At 34.1% G+C, this 19665-nt stretch overlaps 1 protein-coding gene across 7 annotated transcripts in view; it reads left to right on the forward strand.

The window, feature by feature from the left end:
• The window catches only part of LOC135220599 (calpain-5-like), a 221245-nt gene that overhangs the window by 101730 nt on the left and 99850 nt on the right, over nt 1–19665 (forward strand). For 4 of the 7 annotated variants that reach the window (XM_064257868.1, XM_064257875.1, XM_064257870.1 and 1 more), the window contains 2 exons: nt 3288–3365; nt 18790–18846. In XM_064257868.1, coding sequence (XP_064113938.1) covers nt 3288–3365; nt 18790–18846 — 135 coding nt within the window. The remainder of the gene's footprint in view (nt 1–3287; nt 3366–18789; nt 18847–19665) is intronic. The other 3 variants (XM_064257873.1, XM_064257874.1, XM_064257869.1) reach the window with 2 other exon arrangements.

Consider the following 19665-nt stretch of genomic DNA (forward strand, 5'->3'; position numbering starts at 1 on the left):
TAGTGTGTTACACCACTGTCATTGTTCTCTACCAAAATTTATTTTTTTTCTCTTGTCAATGGTTAGCTTGTAACTGTAGTTTGTAACAGCCAGTTAGCAATTATGGTTTGAAAATCTGGAGAATGTAGCTTTTTAGCTGGAATGCTCACTCCAGCATTTTGTGCATTGTGCATATAAATGAAAATTTTATTGATAGTTTAATTTTGTTGTTTTAAAGTTAAGCAGTTTTTATTGTGAGATGTTAATTTCCTAATGAATAGTTAGACAACACATAGGAATGACATCATATCAGTCATTGTTTTTCTTTCCCTTTCTTCTGTATTAGAGTAAAGAGTAAGTACAGTACACATACTCTAATTTACTGATGGATCTATGAACTTCACAGCTATAATGTTAGGTATATTATTAGTTTTTTATACGATAAAACTGTTATAAATACGTAAGATTTGTGTTGTTAATGATTTTTACTTCTTCCATGCAGTCATATTCCTCTTGACATTAATCTATCATATGTGCCTGATGGTTGGCCTTACATAAAGAGGTAAAAGAGAATAGGATGCATGAGATCACAGGTTTGCTTATAACGGCTCATGTGGTAATGAACTTTTTTGAGGGCTAGGCAGAAAACAAGGTTTGCAATTGAGAACCATGCAAAGGTTGAAATATAATACCCCTTCATTTATGTTTGCAAAACTGCATCTTGATTGTTCTTAGAGGTAATGCTTAAGAAGCATAAATAGAATTTACTCAAAATCAACAAATTAGATATGAGGGGTGAATGCACCATAGAAAAAAAATTATGAAAAAAGACAATGACCTATAGATCTGCATTATAAGCTGACTGCGGTAACCTGCAATGTAGCCACGATAGAAAGCATTGACAGTGACTCAGTTTACTGGCAAGAGTAAGTTTTTCTTCTTTTCCAGAACATGAGTAAGCCACTTGCATTAATGTGTATGATAGTTTTGATCCAGTGTGAGCTACCTTCAAAAAGTCCACATCATACTTACCTGAAATTAGTGCTTTTCTTAGGAAAACTTGGTTATATGATTGTAGTAATTAATACTCTTGGCTTGTTGGACAAATCTAGGGGTGGAAAAGGTCTAGGTGAGCTTAATGATATATAGATCTGCTCATTTTCACAACCTCTTTCCTTGAAAGAACAGTGTGTCGGTAACAAACTTTCATTCATACTGCATAGAAATGAATTGCTGATGATAATTCTAAGATTTGTGCAGCAAGAACTAACAGTGTGGTAGGGGAAAGGAAAAAAGCTAAGCATCTTGAGAAGTAAATTAAGCCAAAATTGCCATTTCAGAACAAGTAAGGAAGGTCACAAAGCTAGTCAGTTGTTCATTCGATAAAAATAAAATGCACTAAACACAAAGTAACTTTAACATTAAATAAGTTGCCCTTTGGATGAAAGAAATTTAGGTGTTTTACAAGAGCACAGGAAGGGATAACAGTTCACCAGTTGATATCAAAGCTAAATCCTGTGCACGCATTGCTGAATTTTAAGGGGCAGAGATATTTAATGACATTGTGAAGTAATGAATAGTAATGGGGATCTCTCAATTAAAAAATAGGTATCAGACGGAAAGACTAGACCAATTTTTTCTTTTATTGAATTTAGTCAGGTATCACTGCATTGTATTCTGGCCAGTACAGTATAGCATTAGTGAAATAAAAGGATTGCACCATGAATGGATGCATAGTAATCAGAAACCATATCCCAACTACTTGACAGATGGTAGTAGGGCACTTACAGTTACAATCAGGAAAATTGGGAAGAAATTGATGAAAAGGGTTAAACAAGAGAATTGTACCTAAAATATTAAAAATGAAGTAAGGTATCAAGTGATGCATGAACAATTGGAAGGAATAAGATCTGATCAAGCAACATAGAAGGTGATGGCATCTAGACTCAGTTCCATATTTACTTGTTTTATAAGTGTAGGTAAAGTCTTGGCTCAAAGAGAGTGAAAATATTATACAAAAGAAAGAGCAGTACTGCTCTTTTTTTCTTCCCTTATTATCACATGGATATTGATGCCATTTGTATGATGATTATGTAGTACACTTCCATTTTCAAATATTCCAGATTTTCTTTTCAAGAAGTGCCATTGGCTTGAAGTACAAATTAATATTACATTGGATTCCTTCATTTCATAATCCAACATTCTTTTTACTTTGAGTTAATTTTAAATTTTAATTGCTGCCATTCATAAATGGGGACGAATGCAAGTCAAGTCATAGACTTTCACTACGTATTGTTATTGGAACTTATAAGATGAAATCTAAAAGGTACTAAACTCAGTTCTCACTATACGTTTACTTGCTCTAATTTTTTATGTCAGAGATAACCACTTACTTTTCCTCTTGTGTTTGCCACCTAAATATTTTTCCATAACTTGCAAGTGAATGTAACAGTTTAGGTAAATTTTGTCATAAGTTTTGCAACTGGGGAGACCCACTACATCGTGAGCCTTTGTATGTAAAATTGTGATGTTGTGTTTTAGATTTTACTGTTGTTACCAAGTACGTATTGTATTTTAGTTTTCATGCAATTTTGTAAGGAGCAGAATGTAATTTTACTTTAAAACACTGTACATAGAATATTTTGCCCCCCCCACCCACAAGGTTGCATTAATACCACAGGCACTGGCACAAGGTTATGAATACAGTACATGTACGTATTATAGTTATCGTTGTTTATGATTACTTATTCTGAAACTATGTATTGTGCTAAAGGTAGGTAAGTAGGTAGGTTTTCATAAAAGATTTATATAGTCATGTGGTTAGAATGTAGAATTAAATATGGTTTAGCTTGTTTGGTAACTTCCTTAATGTTAATTTTGTTATTTAGCCAGACAATTAATCCATTTTAGTATCTGCACACTATTCTCCAATAAGATACTGGTATTGTAATAATGTGGTGAGTTATTAGTGTGAGGAGCTTGCTATGAATATTATACAGTATTTTTCTTTGTTGATTTGTTGGAAAGTCACTTCATTACGTATATAGTACATTAATCTTACAAGTTTCACAGATTTCACAGAAGATATTTATCTTTTGTATTAGATAATTATGATTAACTTTATGAGTTGTGTCGTCACACGTTGTGTAATTTGTGCTTGTTATTCTTTTCATATAAAGAAATTCTAAGTACGGTACGTATGGTATGTATATCTAACACCATGAGGGGAAGATCTGATGCAAAATCATTGATGACAATGATGATGATAAATACTAATTGGTATGATATCTTTATCTGAATTTTTACAGAGGTGCTCAAAAGATACGCATGATTCGTCTAAAAAACCCATGGGGTGAAAAGGAGTGGAATGGAGCATTTAGTGATGGGTAAGTTTTAATATTATTGCTTTAATATATTTAGCCATGATAAAAAGCTAATAAAGTTATAGTCAGTGCTCCATATAGAATATTGTTCCATCTCTTTTTCAGTGGGATATATTAGAATATTGTTCCATCTCTTTCAGTGGGATATTTTTGTCATAACACTTGTTTAGTTAGATATGAATTTATTTCATTGTAGAAAAAACAAGTTTCTCTTAGTTCATTTCAAATTGACTAATAGTGTTTATAAGTTACTGAATATGAACTGATATTCTAAACAGAGAAATTGACTGATTAAAATTTGACTAATTTATTTGCAGTACATAATAAATATTTGATTAAAAGATAAAATGGAAATTGAAAATTAGCCCTCCCAGTATGACACACAGCTCAGTGTTGGGGAGCCTGGACGGCGAATAACAAATGATGCTGTTAATTTGTATCATTCTGATCAGAGAGACTGATTCTCTTTTAAAGTTTTCTGCAATCCATGCCAGAAGAGCAGTTCCAAACGCACAGGCCAAGGTAGCTTTTGTAGTTGATACTAAGTCTAACACTGTAATGTACATATACTTCCTTAACTGGCCACTGGCTAGAAAAAATGGTACGGGACTGTATTAACCAAGGTTTGCATCTGGCCAAGTGGTTCCCTTTCCTAATAATGAAGCTCAATCCAAGAACAAGAGATGACCATCATCTCTCATAAAGGGTGGGAAAAAAAGGATAGTACATAATACTTGTTGATCTGATAAAGCCAAAGAAATCAGGAATAGGATCAGTTTTTCTCTGAAAGCATCTGATGATAGAAGGTTCTTCAGGAATGGATATGTTGCTGTTTGGCAAGTCTGTTTCTAGGTCCATATATACTGATTAGGCAGGGATCATTAGCTTGAGTGTGTCACCGAATTATGGCAGCACCAACTTACGGCGGATTTGATCTTACGGTGCTTTTTCAGCGGCGTTAATGACATTGTACTGTGCCATAACTTGAAGCGCCATTGACAGCACTAATAGCAAGGAGGCAGCGCATTAACAGTGCTATAACTTGATGCAACATAAAGTTATGGCTCCAGACATCAAGTTACAGCGCCATAAGTGTCATTAAAGACAAAACACCAACTAACAGTGGAAATCAACTTACGGAGTGGAGCTGGAACAGAACCCCTGCCCTAAGTTGAGGACCTATTAATAACTAAAACCTGTTCCAAATCTTTTAGACATTTGTATAAAAATGTACTCCACAGTGCCACATTCATTGGTATGTATGTATATCATTTTGATAGTGTTTCATCATAAAAAACATTCTTATCTGTCATCTACTGGAAGGGAGGCATTTTCAGGAATGCTGTGAAAGTCTAACATTGATTTGTATGTGAATTTTTGAGTCACAATAAAATGCAATGTTATATAGAAGAGGGACAGTGAGGTGTATACCATGGAGGACAAGACCATTATCAGGTGACAAACCATTCCTGATCTTCCAATCATTTCACAGATTTATGCATATGTCTCCTATACACCAGATACCCTGCAAAGGTTGTATGTTATCATTTCCATTAGAATTCATCTCACTGGTGCAATGGTGATCAGAGCTGTGGCCTCTAAAAACTCTTGTAATCAAAATGTGAAGGTTCAGGAAAGCTTAGAATTCTCAAACTTTTTACATCTGTCTTGAAACAATTGACATTTTTCTTTCCTTCAACATGGATTTTCTTCATTTTGCAGGTTAACCTGTTTAACTAGAAAAGCTATGATTATACCTTTTTATTCAGAGCTTCAGAGATTAAATTTTCAAGTGTAGAACTCTGAAACATTTTAAAATGTGATTGTGCCACATAATAACTAATTTCTCGACTCTAGCGGGATTGCTTTCCATAGAGGAGATTGTCAATAAGCTAATGAAAGTTACTATAGGATCATGACTGCAGATTTAAGAATTCAGTGCAAAACTCTCTTTAGCAAATAGCCATTAAAGGTTTCTCTCACCTCTACAATGACATTGTCAGTATACCAAGAAGGAAAGCTAGACTAACGTTATTTGACAGTGGAGATAGTCATTGGTTGAGAAAGAAACTTGGCCATAACACATCTCATGTAAAGAGATGTAGTAGAATTTTATGAACAGTAATTGAACTGCTTTGATGTCTAGATGTGATTGTGAAAAATATCTGAGAAAGGGTAATTGATAGTAGCCAAGATTACAAAGTACCGGAAGGTGTTAGTATGTGGAAGGAGAAAAATTTGTAAGTAAAGAGTATCAGATATTTAAGGAATACTTTAGAAGAGACAGATTGCAGAAACTGATAAAAATTATTAGTGTAATAACATTTTTATGAAAGACAGTTCTAAAGCAGGATATTAAAATAGTAAGAGCTTCTGAATAATAACTACTAATAACTACTATACGAATTGTGAATGAGAAACATAGATAAAGTGCTGTTTAGTTCAAACAAAAAGAAAACTTATTGCTTCGATTCAGACTTCCATTGTTATTGTTTTTGACACTGAGATTGTTAGCCTGTGGCAAGTGGTTTCTGAAAAGAGATGGATGATGTAATAGGAGCATTTAGGTTAGAAATAAGATACCAGTTGCAGTTAGGATATAAATTGCATTTTCATACAGAGAACTGTAACTTTTATTTTTTTTTATTATAATGTTTGTTTAAAGTTGTTCTTCACTGGTTACTGTACTGGGATCTGTTATTTCTTGCTGAATAATTTTGAATAAAAATTTTCAGTTCTTATGAAAGATGTTTTTGCATCCCATGAATAACTATGTGTCATGATCTCTATAAAGCTTTTTCATTAGTGCAAAATTCTATCAATTATGTTCTGCTCTAAGGTACATAAAACATTCAAAATTTGTGCTTCTAACGTGTGGCATAAAATCAATTTTAAATCATATTCTTTGAGAGTTCATGATTTTTTAAGAGAAAGATCCCTACTAGTGCAGAAAAGGTTACTTTGTGGTAATACATACATGTATAGTGTTTCTTAGGGTTTCCTTAAGAACCTTTTCTGTACTTCTGTAGTTGTATTCTTCTGATTCTGAATGTCTGGAAAATTATTACTATATGCTTTAGTATTATATATCTTCAATTGTACAATGCATTTGGTACCTCAGGCTCTATGAAGGTACTATACTTAAAAGCATTTGCTTAATATTTTAAAGTTTATATTCATATCATCAAGACCATGAAACCAGTGAGTTGTATACCCATCTTTTTATCTGGAAAAATATTTGGTAGTATCATAACATATTTTTAATTTTAAAATATTTTATTTGTTAAAGCTCAAGATATTACAATAAATTTTCTTGAGCCAAAAGTCCATCAGTTTTGCATTTTATTTTCGTGTGTTGTTATAAAAAGTATTTTTGGCTTCATTCAAGTAAGTTTTTCCTTTTTATCATAACAGATTGGCTCTATTATATGTTACATCACAGTATGTAATGTATATTCAAACATTTAAGAATAATTTGTGTTCAGTAGAGAGTTATAGTAAATCATACAATACATTTTCTATCAACGCTATTAAGGATGAGGGAATAATAGAACTATATGTATGTCAAGTTAAGTATGAATGTATTGCAGTATGCATTTCTCATCTTAAAGAGCAATAGAAGAGGATTTTAGTTAAATTTTTTCCTGTTTACGTTGGTAGTTATATTAGTTAGCAAATGAAATTTTTAATCCTCAAACAGTTTTGCTAACTCTGCTAATAGCTTTGCAGTTTCAATAATGATTGTGTTTCTCATGGGCTGAAATGTCTTTTTCCTAACCATAAATATTTAAAGTGCATTATATTCAGAGGTGGAGGCTAGCCTTCCAGTGCTCAGGAATTACCATTTTAAGTTTGTTTCCTTGTAAATAGATAACATTATCCTTAGTAAACAACTTGTGAAAGGATAGATGTGACTATACTTAGCCAAGTATAAGGGAGCCTGGTAGTTAGGGCCATTTATTGTGGTAGGTGATTCAGTTTGTGATTTTTCTTGAGGTCAGCATTTGTCAAATTTGTATCGTCTTGTTATTCTGCTTACTTTTATGATACTGGTAAGCTTAACAGTTACATGATTTCTTGTTAAAGTGATCATGATACTGTAATGCAGTATAGTATTGAATGTAACTTTTCAGGAGGCATGAGGTTTTTTATTTTAATATTCTTAATTGATTTATTACCAACACTCATGCGCTACCACAAAAATTTTATTTTCATTATATTTCTGCTCTTCATATGTGCTCATAAGGCTGTTCACACTTAATGAAAATATTGTGATTTTACCCTTTCACCTCTTACACTCATGACCATATTCTGTTCATCTTTTGGTAACTGTGGAAAGTGGGCATGCCTTTACGATATCCCCTTTTACCTACATCAATAGAGCATTGTATTTCTTCTATCTGCATTCCCCCTAAAAATTAGATTTTACTTGCTTTTTATTTCCATTATGCCATAAATCCGTGTTGATTTTAATTTTGAAAGGCTTAATAATTTTTTGTGCATTTTGAATGTACAGTATTTAATTTAATCTAATGCATGATAAATGTTTTTGAAAAAAATGATGTTTGTGTTTCTTTTCTGCATTTATTTATTCAGTATAACTTTCTTTCATGCTTGGCCAAAGGTTTTTTAAACTGGAAAGGTAACTACTATTATTGGAAATAATACTGCTCCAATACAAGGAAAAGAAATTGCTGTAGTATAAGTTTTGCTTTAAATTTGTATTCTATAAAAATACACTGCACTCAGGTAGTGGCATTGTTATATCACTACTGTTTAGTACTGTTGTGGAACATAGACTATATTCACATTTGAAATGTTGGTACACATCTAGTCTAATAACAAATAGTACAAATAATTGAATCATAGTGTGTGCACATCAGCATTATGTTGATTCTTATGGCAGAGAAAAGCACCAAGGTTTGTACAAATCCTAGCTTTTTTTATTATTGAAGATCTGTCAGCTTCTAGGCAGAAGGTAATTAGTACCTCATGACAAATAACACAGAGTGGATTAAGAAGTGGTGCATCTCTGTTTGCAACCCTAAAATAAACATCCCAAACAACCCATACTGTGCAGTCCTCCTTTAGGAAATAATAGCAGTAGTAGTACTATGAATTATTCAGTGTGACTTAACCATCTTTAATATGTAGAAATGTTTGCATTCCCTATGAATCTCTAATTTATTTTAATTTTTACGTGTCATGTTTCACAGGAAACCTATTATTTATGATTAGCCTGCATTTGTATCTTCAGGGGTACTTCATTCCTGATTCAAAAGAACAGTCTGCTGCCTGGTAGCAGTGTGCATGCATCTCAGGGATCCTGGGGTCTTTAGAACCTCCCATTTTTGTGGTAAACTGTTGGTAAGAAGGCATTCCATTTTCCTAGACATTTTGAGTGACCTACGTATTCATGATGATAACCTTAATTACCTATTCAATAAGCTTTGTCTTATTTAATCATGCAAGCATTTACTCTTATTGCTCATCTAATTCTTTGACTAGTGTGTAGAAATGTTCTCTGGTGAAGTTGCTGGTTGAACTTTTTGACTGTCACAAGTCAGGTTTCACTACCCCGTTGATATCTTCCACAATGGTACTCAGTGAAAGAGAAGCACAGTAAGCACGTCTGCTGCTTCTTGTTGATTCTAAAGGAAAACACTGGTTTCATATAGCTAATGAAATTTCTACATGTTTTCTAAAGGAAAACACTAGTTTCATGTAGCTAATGTAATTTCTGCATGTTTTCTAGTGTTTTTCATACATATTTACTTCATTGTATGAGATACTACTGTATAATGAGTGATATTTAGTGCTAGTTAACTTGTTAAAAAGTTATTTTTGCAAGTTTTATCCTCTAATACTATTATATTTGTTTACATTTACTGATATTTTAGAAGTCGTCATTATCATTGTGTCCATCAATGTGTGATGCAAAGGACCTTTTTGAAATTCTGTTACCTATGTCCATCTTGTGCTTTCATTCCATAGATATCTACTCACCTCTAGTCTTCTGTCTCGTAGCTCTTATTCTGGTAGGACTGGGTCTTCCAACTCCTTTGGTGCCCAAAGAAATCCAGCTAACACTGTCATATACCACTCTCCTAGGATGGACCAAAGGAAATGCCCAAGCCTTCTCCATCTCCCTTTCATTATTATCTCATCTACATATAAAACTGGTATATTTGCACTCAAATCTTCTCATCTACATATAAAACTGGTATATTTGCACTAAAATCTTGCAGTATGTCTCGTAATACAGTTCAACTTGTATTCAAATATTTTTCTTGTTCATATTTATTTATTAATTTGTTGAATTTTCTGTTTTTTATTTCCCATTACTACCTTCTGTTACTTCTTTGGAATCTTCAGTTTCAAGTCAGTGGCCCAGGGTGGGGTTGTTCCATTTGAATAGGGTTCATCTTTTTAATAATAATAATAATAATAATGGTAATCCTAAAGTTTTGCTGAAAATTTTTCAGATATAGTTTCATACTCATGCTATAATTCTTGTCTGTACAGCAATATAGATCATACTGAACTAATATATTGTATGAACTTACTTTCGGATGCAATTGCAGTCTGTTTGATCTCCAAATGGGTAGATTTTATCTTGCCTATATTGATTCCTGAGTTGAGAGAAACATCTTGTCGTCGTCTTCTGTATTTTACCTTGATGGTGACAAGCTATTAAGTTAGGCTCCCTTTAATAACTGACAAATTCATCTTGTGTATGTTTTTCATAGAAGACATAATATGTGTTGGTCAGTCAAAGGTGAAGTTTTCCATCAGTTACAGTACATACTTCCCTAGTAATTTTACCAAATTTTTGCTATGAAAGCACAGTACATGTACTTTCTTCAGTGTGAGCAATTATATGCATTTATTTACACAGTGATAAGTGTGAGTAAATCCACACAGTGAGGGTTGTAAAGTTAAAAAAATGAAAGTTCTTGGGTGGGATAGAAAATATTCTGATTTGCCAGTCTAGCTTGCTGATTACTTTTCATATACTAATTATCTTAATGAGAATTTTGTGTGCTGATTGGCTTACTGGTGTTGAGGTGTTTTGGGGAGGGAAAGGGCAATAGTCTTATGACTTTGGTGTGAGTCAAGGATTATTTGTTGTCGGTCACAGCTCCTCTTCCGGTTGAATTTTGCAACCTTAACTTTTGTATTGTATTGTTGGAGTCCTATTTGTATGCTGTACATTTTTGTCTGTGCTGATGTTAATACAGCTTCCCAAGTGACAGGTTTTATCCCCTGAAGACAAAACTGGTGATATGAGACTGTGTTGGTGTGGGATGGTTTCTAATCTTGAATTATTGCTTGATACATATTGAGTGTCAAAGCTGACATAAAGCAATCAAACAAAGGACAAGTTGCGATCATGTATGAAATTGTTTTTAGATTAGGTCAGCAGTAGTGTTAGTACAAAGATAAAGTTAGTAAAGAATGTTACCAATTAACCACTATGAAGGGTACTGGTATCATATCATATAGTAAAAAAATTTGTAAAAGTTTATTCAAATATTGTTGATTTTGTACACCCCCTTACAGTTTTGCAGTTTTCAGGAGCCATTACCCAGTGCATCATTTGTTCTTGTTGCAGCCACTCACACTCTTTGCTCACTTTAGTGTCTCCTGAATCTGATGCAGGTCAGGTCTATAAAAAGAACATTGATAGCATTGACTCCTGTAAATTCCTCATTGCCAGGAACCATTTAAAAAAGTAGCAGTAGTGTCATTGTTTCACATAGGTGATGGAGCTATGAGAGATGAAAAATTCACTAGAAATTAAATACACAAGAGAACCATCCATATATCAGACCAGATAACTACCACATCAGAATCAGATTACGCTAATGTGAGAGCCATTGACTGGTTGAGCGGTTTTACTATATTATACATTTAATAATGCCTGAATTTAATCCTGATCTTGCAACCATAAATCAGTTGCCCGTTGATGATCTTATTGTAAAAGGGGATATATAAATGAATGTTTCCTACACCTTCCTTGACCTCAAGAGGCACTCCCTGGTTTACAGCGTTCCGACTTTATAGCGCTTGGCTCACAGCACTGTTAACCTGATTTTATGGCATCCATACCCAAGTTTACAGCACCGTACCCCAGTTTTATGGCACTTACGGTGCTGTAAGCACCTTTTATTCCCAATACTATTATGATGTTCTGGTTTACACTGTTTTTTGGGTTACAGCACCATCAGGAACAGAACCCCTCCTGTAAACTGGGGACTGCTTTTAATAGGTTCCCTCTCATGTGATGCCTGTGATGTCTAATATGTAATGGTTGTTTTTCTCAAAGCAGACAAGATTACACTTTTCCTTGCTTGGAACTTTGAAGACATTGGTATTGTCTGATGTACAACCCAGAGGTATTTGACTGGCAAGTATTTACTGGAGGTTTGATACTATAACCAGAATAACCTGAGGTTACATTTCATGAATCTCTCTATGTACAATGGCATTTTGGACCATGAAAGCTGACCAGAACACCATGACCCAACACAAAACGCCTCTTTGTGAAGACTCTAAATTGGAGTGCTGAAGTTTTTGGTCTGAAGTATCAGCAGGGACTCTTTCTTCTTCTTCAGCCTTCTGATGATAAGTGCTTCCACAGATACATATGTGGTAGCAAGGAATGGATGGCAGAGAGTATATCAATAACGATCTGTCAAAGTTCAGCAGTACCTTGGCTCCCAAAGGCAGTAATTGAGTTTGATTTACCATCTTCGGACATGTGGAAGACTTAAATGCACATTTCTTGGAGCAATTCCCAAGTAGGTCAGTGACTCAAGGTCATGGACAGCTAACAAAGTCAAGCTGCCAGAACTCTCTAACACCAATGCTGGTGGCTATTCTTGGATGAACCCTATATTTTCTTGTGTTACAATTCTCTGCATGGTGGATAGCATCAGGTTTTAAACAAGAAACATGGCATTTGGGATTATCTGACCCAGTCTCTTTTCTTGGACCTTAGCCTTGAATAGCTTTATACTATGGACTTGAAATGTTTGTTTAAAAGAAGACATTAGGGATGGTTTCTAAATATAACTTGAGTTTATTGTCTTGATGTTCTCAGTCTATTCAAAGATCCTAGAGTTGGTTGCCTTAACATGTTGTCAGGTTTATTAGCACAGTTTCCATATCCCTGAAGGGCTTCCATTCCTCTAGGGGACTTCAAGCTGGAAGACTGCAGTTGCCCTTTTGGATCAGGAGAGCAACAACAGTCATTACACTATGTAGGGAATGGCAAAACCAGGATGCAAGGATTATTCATCCCTATGGGTTCTTCATAACTTGTGGTTAGGACATGGAGGGACACGGTACCCTTGAGAACAATATGTATAGGCTTAGTGTTATTGAAAAGGACTTCTTCCTTGTTTAAGTATATTCGTCTTAATGTTTCCTAACTTGTCGTGACAGCCAAGATTTTTCATCTTGAAGTTTTTCGCTGATGGCTAGCCAATGCCCTTCTAATTTCTGTAAGCTCTCACTCCCTTACAGTTTGAATTCATACTGATGGATTAGGCTCTGTATATTGTGGTGACTGTTTCCATCATAGGTTTTTCAATTAAGCACATATGTATACTTAAGTCGCTCAGTCAAGGAAATCAGTACTAATGGAATCAACCACAATGACTGTCAGATGGGATGACTATCAAAAGTTGTCAGTTGTTGTCTAACAATGCACAGTATTCAGATGTGTACCTAAGTTTCATTTGGTAGCCTCTCTGCCAGAATAGTCCATGCATGATAGCTGCCTCAGTACACTTAGAAAGATTTGTTGCATCTGCCTCAGGATATATTCTTTTCAGGATAATTAGTAGATTCTTTCTCCAAATGTTTACTACCCCCTGACATCTGATAGTTTTTAGACTTTATTCTTTGAGAAATCCCAACACACTTCTGAATTTATCAGATTTAGTAAGATGATAGTTCTTATGGCTTCATTTGTGTATTAGCAGGTTTATCTCTCTCTCTCTCTCTCTCTCTCTCTCTCTCCTCTCTCTCTCTCTCTCTCTCTCTCTCTCTCTCTCTCTTTATGAAACTAGTGTAATTTTTTTTAGAACACAATTAATGTTTTCTTACAATACCAGTATGTATGTGTATGTACTTATGATCAAAGTTTGAACCTCCCAACTCTACCATTTTTCTTGTAACTAATTGTCCAGACTGCATGTAAAATGAGGTTCTTGGCTGCCTACAATAACAGAATCTGTGTGGCACATGCACATTGCTGCCAACCGGCAGACTATTTTCCTTTGAATTTGGAATGAATATATGTATGGTATGTAGTGTTTGTGAAGCCTATGTATTTTGGATAATTGGGCACACTGGATATGCATTTAAAAATTTATTTTGGTTTGGAAGATAAAATTTTTCCCTAAATGAATTTTGATTGCTACTTTGCAGCCAAAGGCTATTTGTCTGCTTATATTTAATTCATTTCACTAATGCATATACTATCACATTTATTGAAGGTATGTAAATGAGTATGATTATTCAAAAGTTTAAAAACCTAGGTCATTCCATACACTTCTCAATAATCACGCATGGCCTACTTATATTTAATTTTATAGGCATTTTCAATTTTTCTCAGCTTTTATCAGTTTTTGGTATCAGGGAACTGAGAGGGAATTGCATGTAGGGGCAGCAAGAGGTTATTACTTTCAAAGTTAGAAAAATCACCTTTTTCTGGTGGACAAATTATGATGCTATTGAAGTTGCTGTAATCATCAGTAAAAGGTTAGTTTGAAGATGGACTTGCTCTTGAGCTTTTGCACTCCATGTTCCCTCTACTGTCTGCCTCCTCCCTACCCTTAATGTTGCTAGGAAACTAGGTATTTTCCTGTTATTCACATAGAATTAAGATTGCCACCATTGTCTTGAATTGCTATAGGGCTCCCCAGCCCAAATACGTACTTAGTTTCTTCATTTATTCAGAATTTCTACCATGTGGAGTCATTTGGATCACCTCATATGTAAACTTATTACATTTTTTTCTTTTTCATTTTTCTACTCTTAGGCAACTATCTCCTGAAAACTTATAATGTGTTGCACATTTATCAGGTGAGGTAGATTTGCTGTGATCTGGCAGCATTAATATAGATTGCTTAACATTTTTGGATTATTAACAACAATATTTTCTCATTTGTTTTCCTTCCCAAGCCTTGCATTTTTGTCAAGGAACTTAGTCTCCCATTTTTGTATTGGTATAATTTTCTTTCAAGTTATGTGGCATTTGATTCTAGTACTAAAATGGTCACTTCTTCCCCTTAAGTGTTCAATTAACTAATTAATGTGTTCTCCAACTTGCGCCTTACAGCCTGAATGTGAAGAGAGGTAGCCAAGTTCCCCATCCAACTTACTATATTGCTAAAAAGTAGAAAAGGCGGATGAAGGCTACCTATTACCTATTTAGCCAAAGCCTTAGCCATAGAGCCCAGCCACTCTCATTCTCTTCCAAATAGTATAGTAAAACTGCATCTCTATTCTTCCATGAGAAACACAGCTGTTTTTCTTCTTCCCTTCTATTGAGGCTTATGACTTATCATATGGTAGTTGAATGTTTAGACAGGTCTGTAAAGTTTAGAAACAAAATATCCCAAGGACAATCTTTTTGCCTTAACAATCTATGTCTTCAGGCAAAGGATCCATAACTTCATTGAGAACCACAAAGAATATTGAATCTCTTAATGCTTGCTACACAGACGTATTTAGTAGGTGGACCCCTCCATCATCAATCATTTCTGTCTGGTCTTCAAGTCCTCTTCTCTGATCCTTAGGTTTTCCATTAACATATGAAAAATTGATAGGAGCTGGCTCTGGTTGGTGTTTCCCTTGAATTCAAATGGCTTGCAGTTGGAGACTATGATGTCCACTTCATGGTTGGCCATTTTATTTACTTTCACTTGTCACATGTACCGTATAAGACAGTCCAACCTCTATTTTATCTACATCCTGAGGAAGTGTGAAATGCTCTTATCTCTTTCTCGGCAGGTGGATGAGGTGCCATCAAGCCAGCAAAGGCTCACTAATTACCTATAAATATATGCACTCTCACCAGCTAGACTGAGCACTTTAGCTTAGTGGAGTAGTGAGGATGCAAATAAGCATGCATAAAGATGGTGACTTAAATCTTGAAACTGGAAGCACATTCTGCAGGAAAATTCCATCTTGTCTTTTCACTATTCCTAACAATCTTTTTCAGGAGGACTTCACAATGAAACTTTAAATGATGTATTCTTCTTGAAATTCATTGGTTTTGTATTTAATCATGAAGCAAACCTCTAACAGGACAGTTTTGCACTTTTGGCTGATTGCCTTAGGCATAGAATGTAAACTCCAATAGGAATAAGTAATAGGAACTTCCTTGCATTTTCTATTTCTACAGGAATGCTATTCATGGAAGCCAGGCTCGTAGTAGATCTATCCTTTCTTTTTCTGATTTATATCATTTCTGAAAATGGGCCCCATTCCAACCCCATCCTCAAGATCCAGTCCACATTACTGTAACTTGTAACAACATTCAAGAGCTGTACAGGGATAACATTAATTGCATAGTAGCAATCACACCAGAAACTGTTGGTAGTAATGCAACATGTTCTAAGTCAAATGCAAAGAGCATAGATAATGTGCCAAATCCCCTACTAGTAAAGTTGCAAGCAATGCAAAATTTGCTGTAATACAAAGGCCTTTCTGGTTTTTCAGGTCAAAGTGGACGTTTCCTTAATAGCACTGGTTGCATTACAGTAATTTTAGCTCATAATCACAAATATGATGCATTGCAATTTGTTTGCTCACACAACCTCAAAAACACCAGAAGTGTCATGAATAACCTAAGAATCTTAGTCCAGTGATTAAAATGTGTTACAGTTAATTTTCAGCACTTTAGTTTCATCCCAGAGAAATCAGCAGCAGAACTCTTTGTAAAAAAAAACTACTTCAGAAGTATTCTTTAAAGAGGAAGAAATTATAGTTTATGTTGGTGGACCTTGAACAGGCATTTGACAGAATACCATGACAAGTACTGTAATTAGATATGCATTACAAAAGCAGAGGACATGAGAAAGATTCCTGGATATCACCTATCACAACCTTTGGAGTGAAGATCATAACAGTATTTCTGAAGAATAGGAGAAACATAAATGCTACTGTTCATCAAAGATGAGCACTGGTCCATTTGCTGTTATCCATAGTAATGAAAAGGCTTCAAAGAGTGCCAAGAGGAAGAAACTGCAGTTGACCAATAGATGGGGGTAATTTTTCAATATGTACACAGTTTATGTACATATGCATTTTCAGAAGTTACATCTTAACATTGTGATGTGCACAGATTTTACCACAACTTTATTTTTCTTTCATGCCTACGGACATCTCTTCTAATATTTGACAGCAGGGTAGATTTGAGTAGTACTTTAGAAATAGGAGGACATTTCAGTAAAATAGAACTGGTTCAGATATTATTATAGGGGATGCCTGAGAAGAAGGGAAATGGAAATGCTGTAGAACCACTGGAAATAAAAAGTACTGTGCTTAAAATAGTAACCTAATTATTGACAAACTGACTATAATATATGTCTGAAAATATAATAAATGAAAAGCGCTCAGAAGAGTGGTAAAAGAAACTTACAACAAAAATATGCAAAGAAGGAAAGGATGCATTACACTGACAAAAGTATAGAGGAAGTAGATTGCTTGGGCATGCTACGAAAATATTGGAGAAGGTATCGGGTGAAAGGTTGCAAATGGTCATGCCAACAAAACCAACAGCAGAGGCAGTTTCTATCTTAAGCACAGCTACTGGAAAATTACCATGCAAAATCAAAAGAATAGGCATTTAACAAAATATCTCGACAGATGACTGAATAAGTAGTATGAAAGTATGTATAGGGCAACAGAAAGACACATTGAGCAATTGATGTACTACTGGTGTATCATAACAAGATCTGAATAAAAATAGTTGCAAGTAAGTGTGCATCAAGAATCAGCAGCAGGTCTTTTATTATAAATAATAATAATGAAGAAATCTACAAAGGAGAGCCTTTATTTGCAGGTGATATGATGTTAAAAGTAGAATCAGATGGAGAGTTGTTAGAAATAGTATATAAAAGATGGAAAAACAGCATGGAGAAGAAAAGATTGAACCTTGGTGAAAACAAAATCAAGTTTGTGTTGTGGCAGCTTAAAAATATGCAAAGTAAAGGGACTGTGTGGTATTAATGTAAATGCCATTGTAAAGAGCATTCCTGGCTTAGTGAAACATTTGATGCTTACTGACTGGGGATAATAGAGAAACTACACAAAGCAGTGAATGAGTTTTCAAAAAGAAAAAAATTATGATGAGTTCGAAAGGTACTGTATTAGTTAAGGAAGTAGCGGGACAAAACCCAGTAGGAAAGGCCAGCACATGAATGAGAAATGGCTTAAATGAAAACCTGTTCTATGTAGGAATTCAAAGGGGAGAGAATTCATCACATAAATTAAAAACCTAATGTAAACATTTCAATGACATGAGAAGAAAGTGTTTTTATTGTCTGTGAATTAAGATCCTAAGTTTCTACAAAGTTTTCTTAAATAAGAGAAATTATTTTGTACCACAGGAATCGTTGACATGTGATGTTTTTGCAGATTACATTCTGAAAAGAACTTTTTTTTTTTTTTTTTTTTTAGTTTTAAGGAATTAACCTTATTTTCCTGGAAGAGTTTTATATGATTAATGAATTGATAGTTTTGGTCAGTGTGACTGTTTTATGATGTTTCAATTAATAATGTATGAGCATGTTTTCTTCTGTTTAGTTACCAATATACATATATACTTTCATTTGAACATGTGCACTATAATCACATCAAAACTATCATACTATTTTTTTTTGGCTTGCTGGGATAGAACACAATTAAGAATATATCATCCTTTTGAGAATTCATAGTTGGGTTTTTATACTGTAACTTGTTTGTGCAAGTCACTTTAAACATTTTTAGAGCAATGTGGTACTTGTAATCAACATGAAATTTCATACCAAGAAATACAGTTTGAATTCTTGTGCCTATATACCAAGTCAGTTACAGTTTTAGTCATTCCAGTCATTATTACTAGTAAATTATTATCTGTTGATATCTTTTTCATTTATGTATAAGAGTCATCCCATTTTCTTACCATAGTTTGTCATTGCACCTTTTACTAGTCTGAAAAATTCATCAGAATTATGATCATGAGATTTTTTTTGTAATTTCCCATTTGATAAATATATGTACTGATATGAAATTTCATGCCTTCAGTCTTGGCACTCTTACATATTTAAGTACTATGTAATCAGTTATTTAAGGTTGTTGGTGGTAGAGCATGCATCTTCCAGACATCTGGGGCATGTATTCACATACAAATTATAATTACTTTCAGTAGGAAGGGAAGTGGATTTGTGTATACTACCTCGCAACTGACCAAAATGTACTCCAGGTGAATACTCTATTTGTGTTTAAGTGAGTGTTTCACAAATGTTCACACAATAAACCTGTAACTGCAGTGTGTAAGATTTTGCCATAAGGGTTAGTAAAGGTTAGCTTTGGTGTAAAGAATTGTTTTTTGTAAAATATATCCATGGTATTTACCAATAAAGCTTTTCCTGAATATACATTTTTGTTGATTACTACTTACTCTTGTTTATTATCAATTAATAAACAAGGAATATCAGCTTTTTTTCTTTACATCAAGCACTTAATCAACTGATCTTTTATATGTAGGTAAATACCAATATACAAGAGTTTTGGTGATGGATTTCCTATATTTTCAATATGTATACAGTATAGTTTAGGAAAGCATTAGCATGGTTATTGATAGGCCAAAGTGACAGCCTAAAATTGCAATTATCACATGTTCATAATGAACATTTACTGCCAGTATAGACATCTAAATTATACAAATGACTAAGCATGTACGTACATATTAATATATAATCTCTTTTTCGTTTATTGGTATAGTCTACATGTAGAAGATAAAGTATATAATGCATACTTATACAGTAGCAGCTTCTTTTGCTGCAGTAATTGCATAGAAAAGTATTTTGTGTTCTATTGATTGCCGAATCATGAATCTTGTAGTCATGGCCTCTGCTACTGTAGCTGCACTAGCACAGAACCTATGTTGCCAAGGAATGTTTAGAAAAGTTTTGTAGATTGCTTTTGACATTTTGTTAATTTAGATCCTAGGTATTAATTTTCATGCATTACAGAGCTAACCCTTATTAAAAAGTGTTAATATTGTAATAGCCTGTACTTA

The sequence above is a fragment of the Macrobrachium nipponense genome, chromosome 2 (assembly GCF_015104395.2).
Source record: "Macrobrachium nipponense isolate FS-2020 chromosome 2, ASM1510439v2, whole genome shotgun sequence".
Classification (NCBI taxonomy): Eukaryota; Metazoa; Arthropoda; class Malacostraca; order Decapoda; family Palaemonidae; genus Macrobrachium; species Macrobrachium nipponense.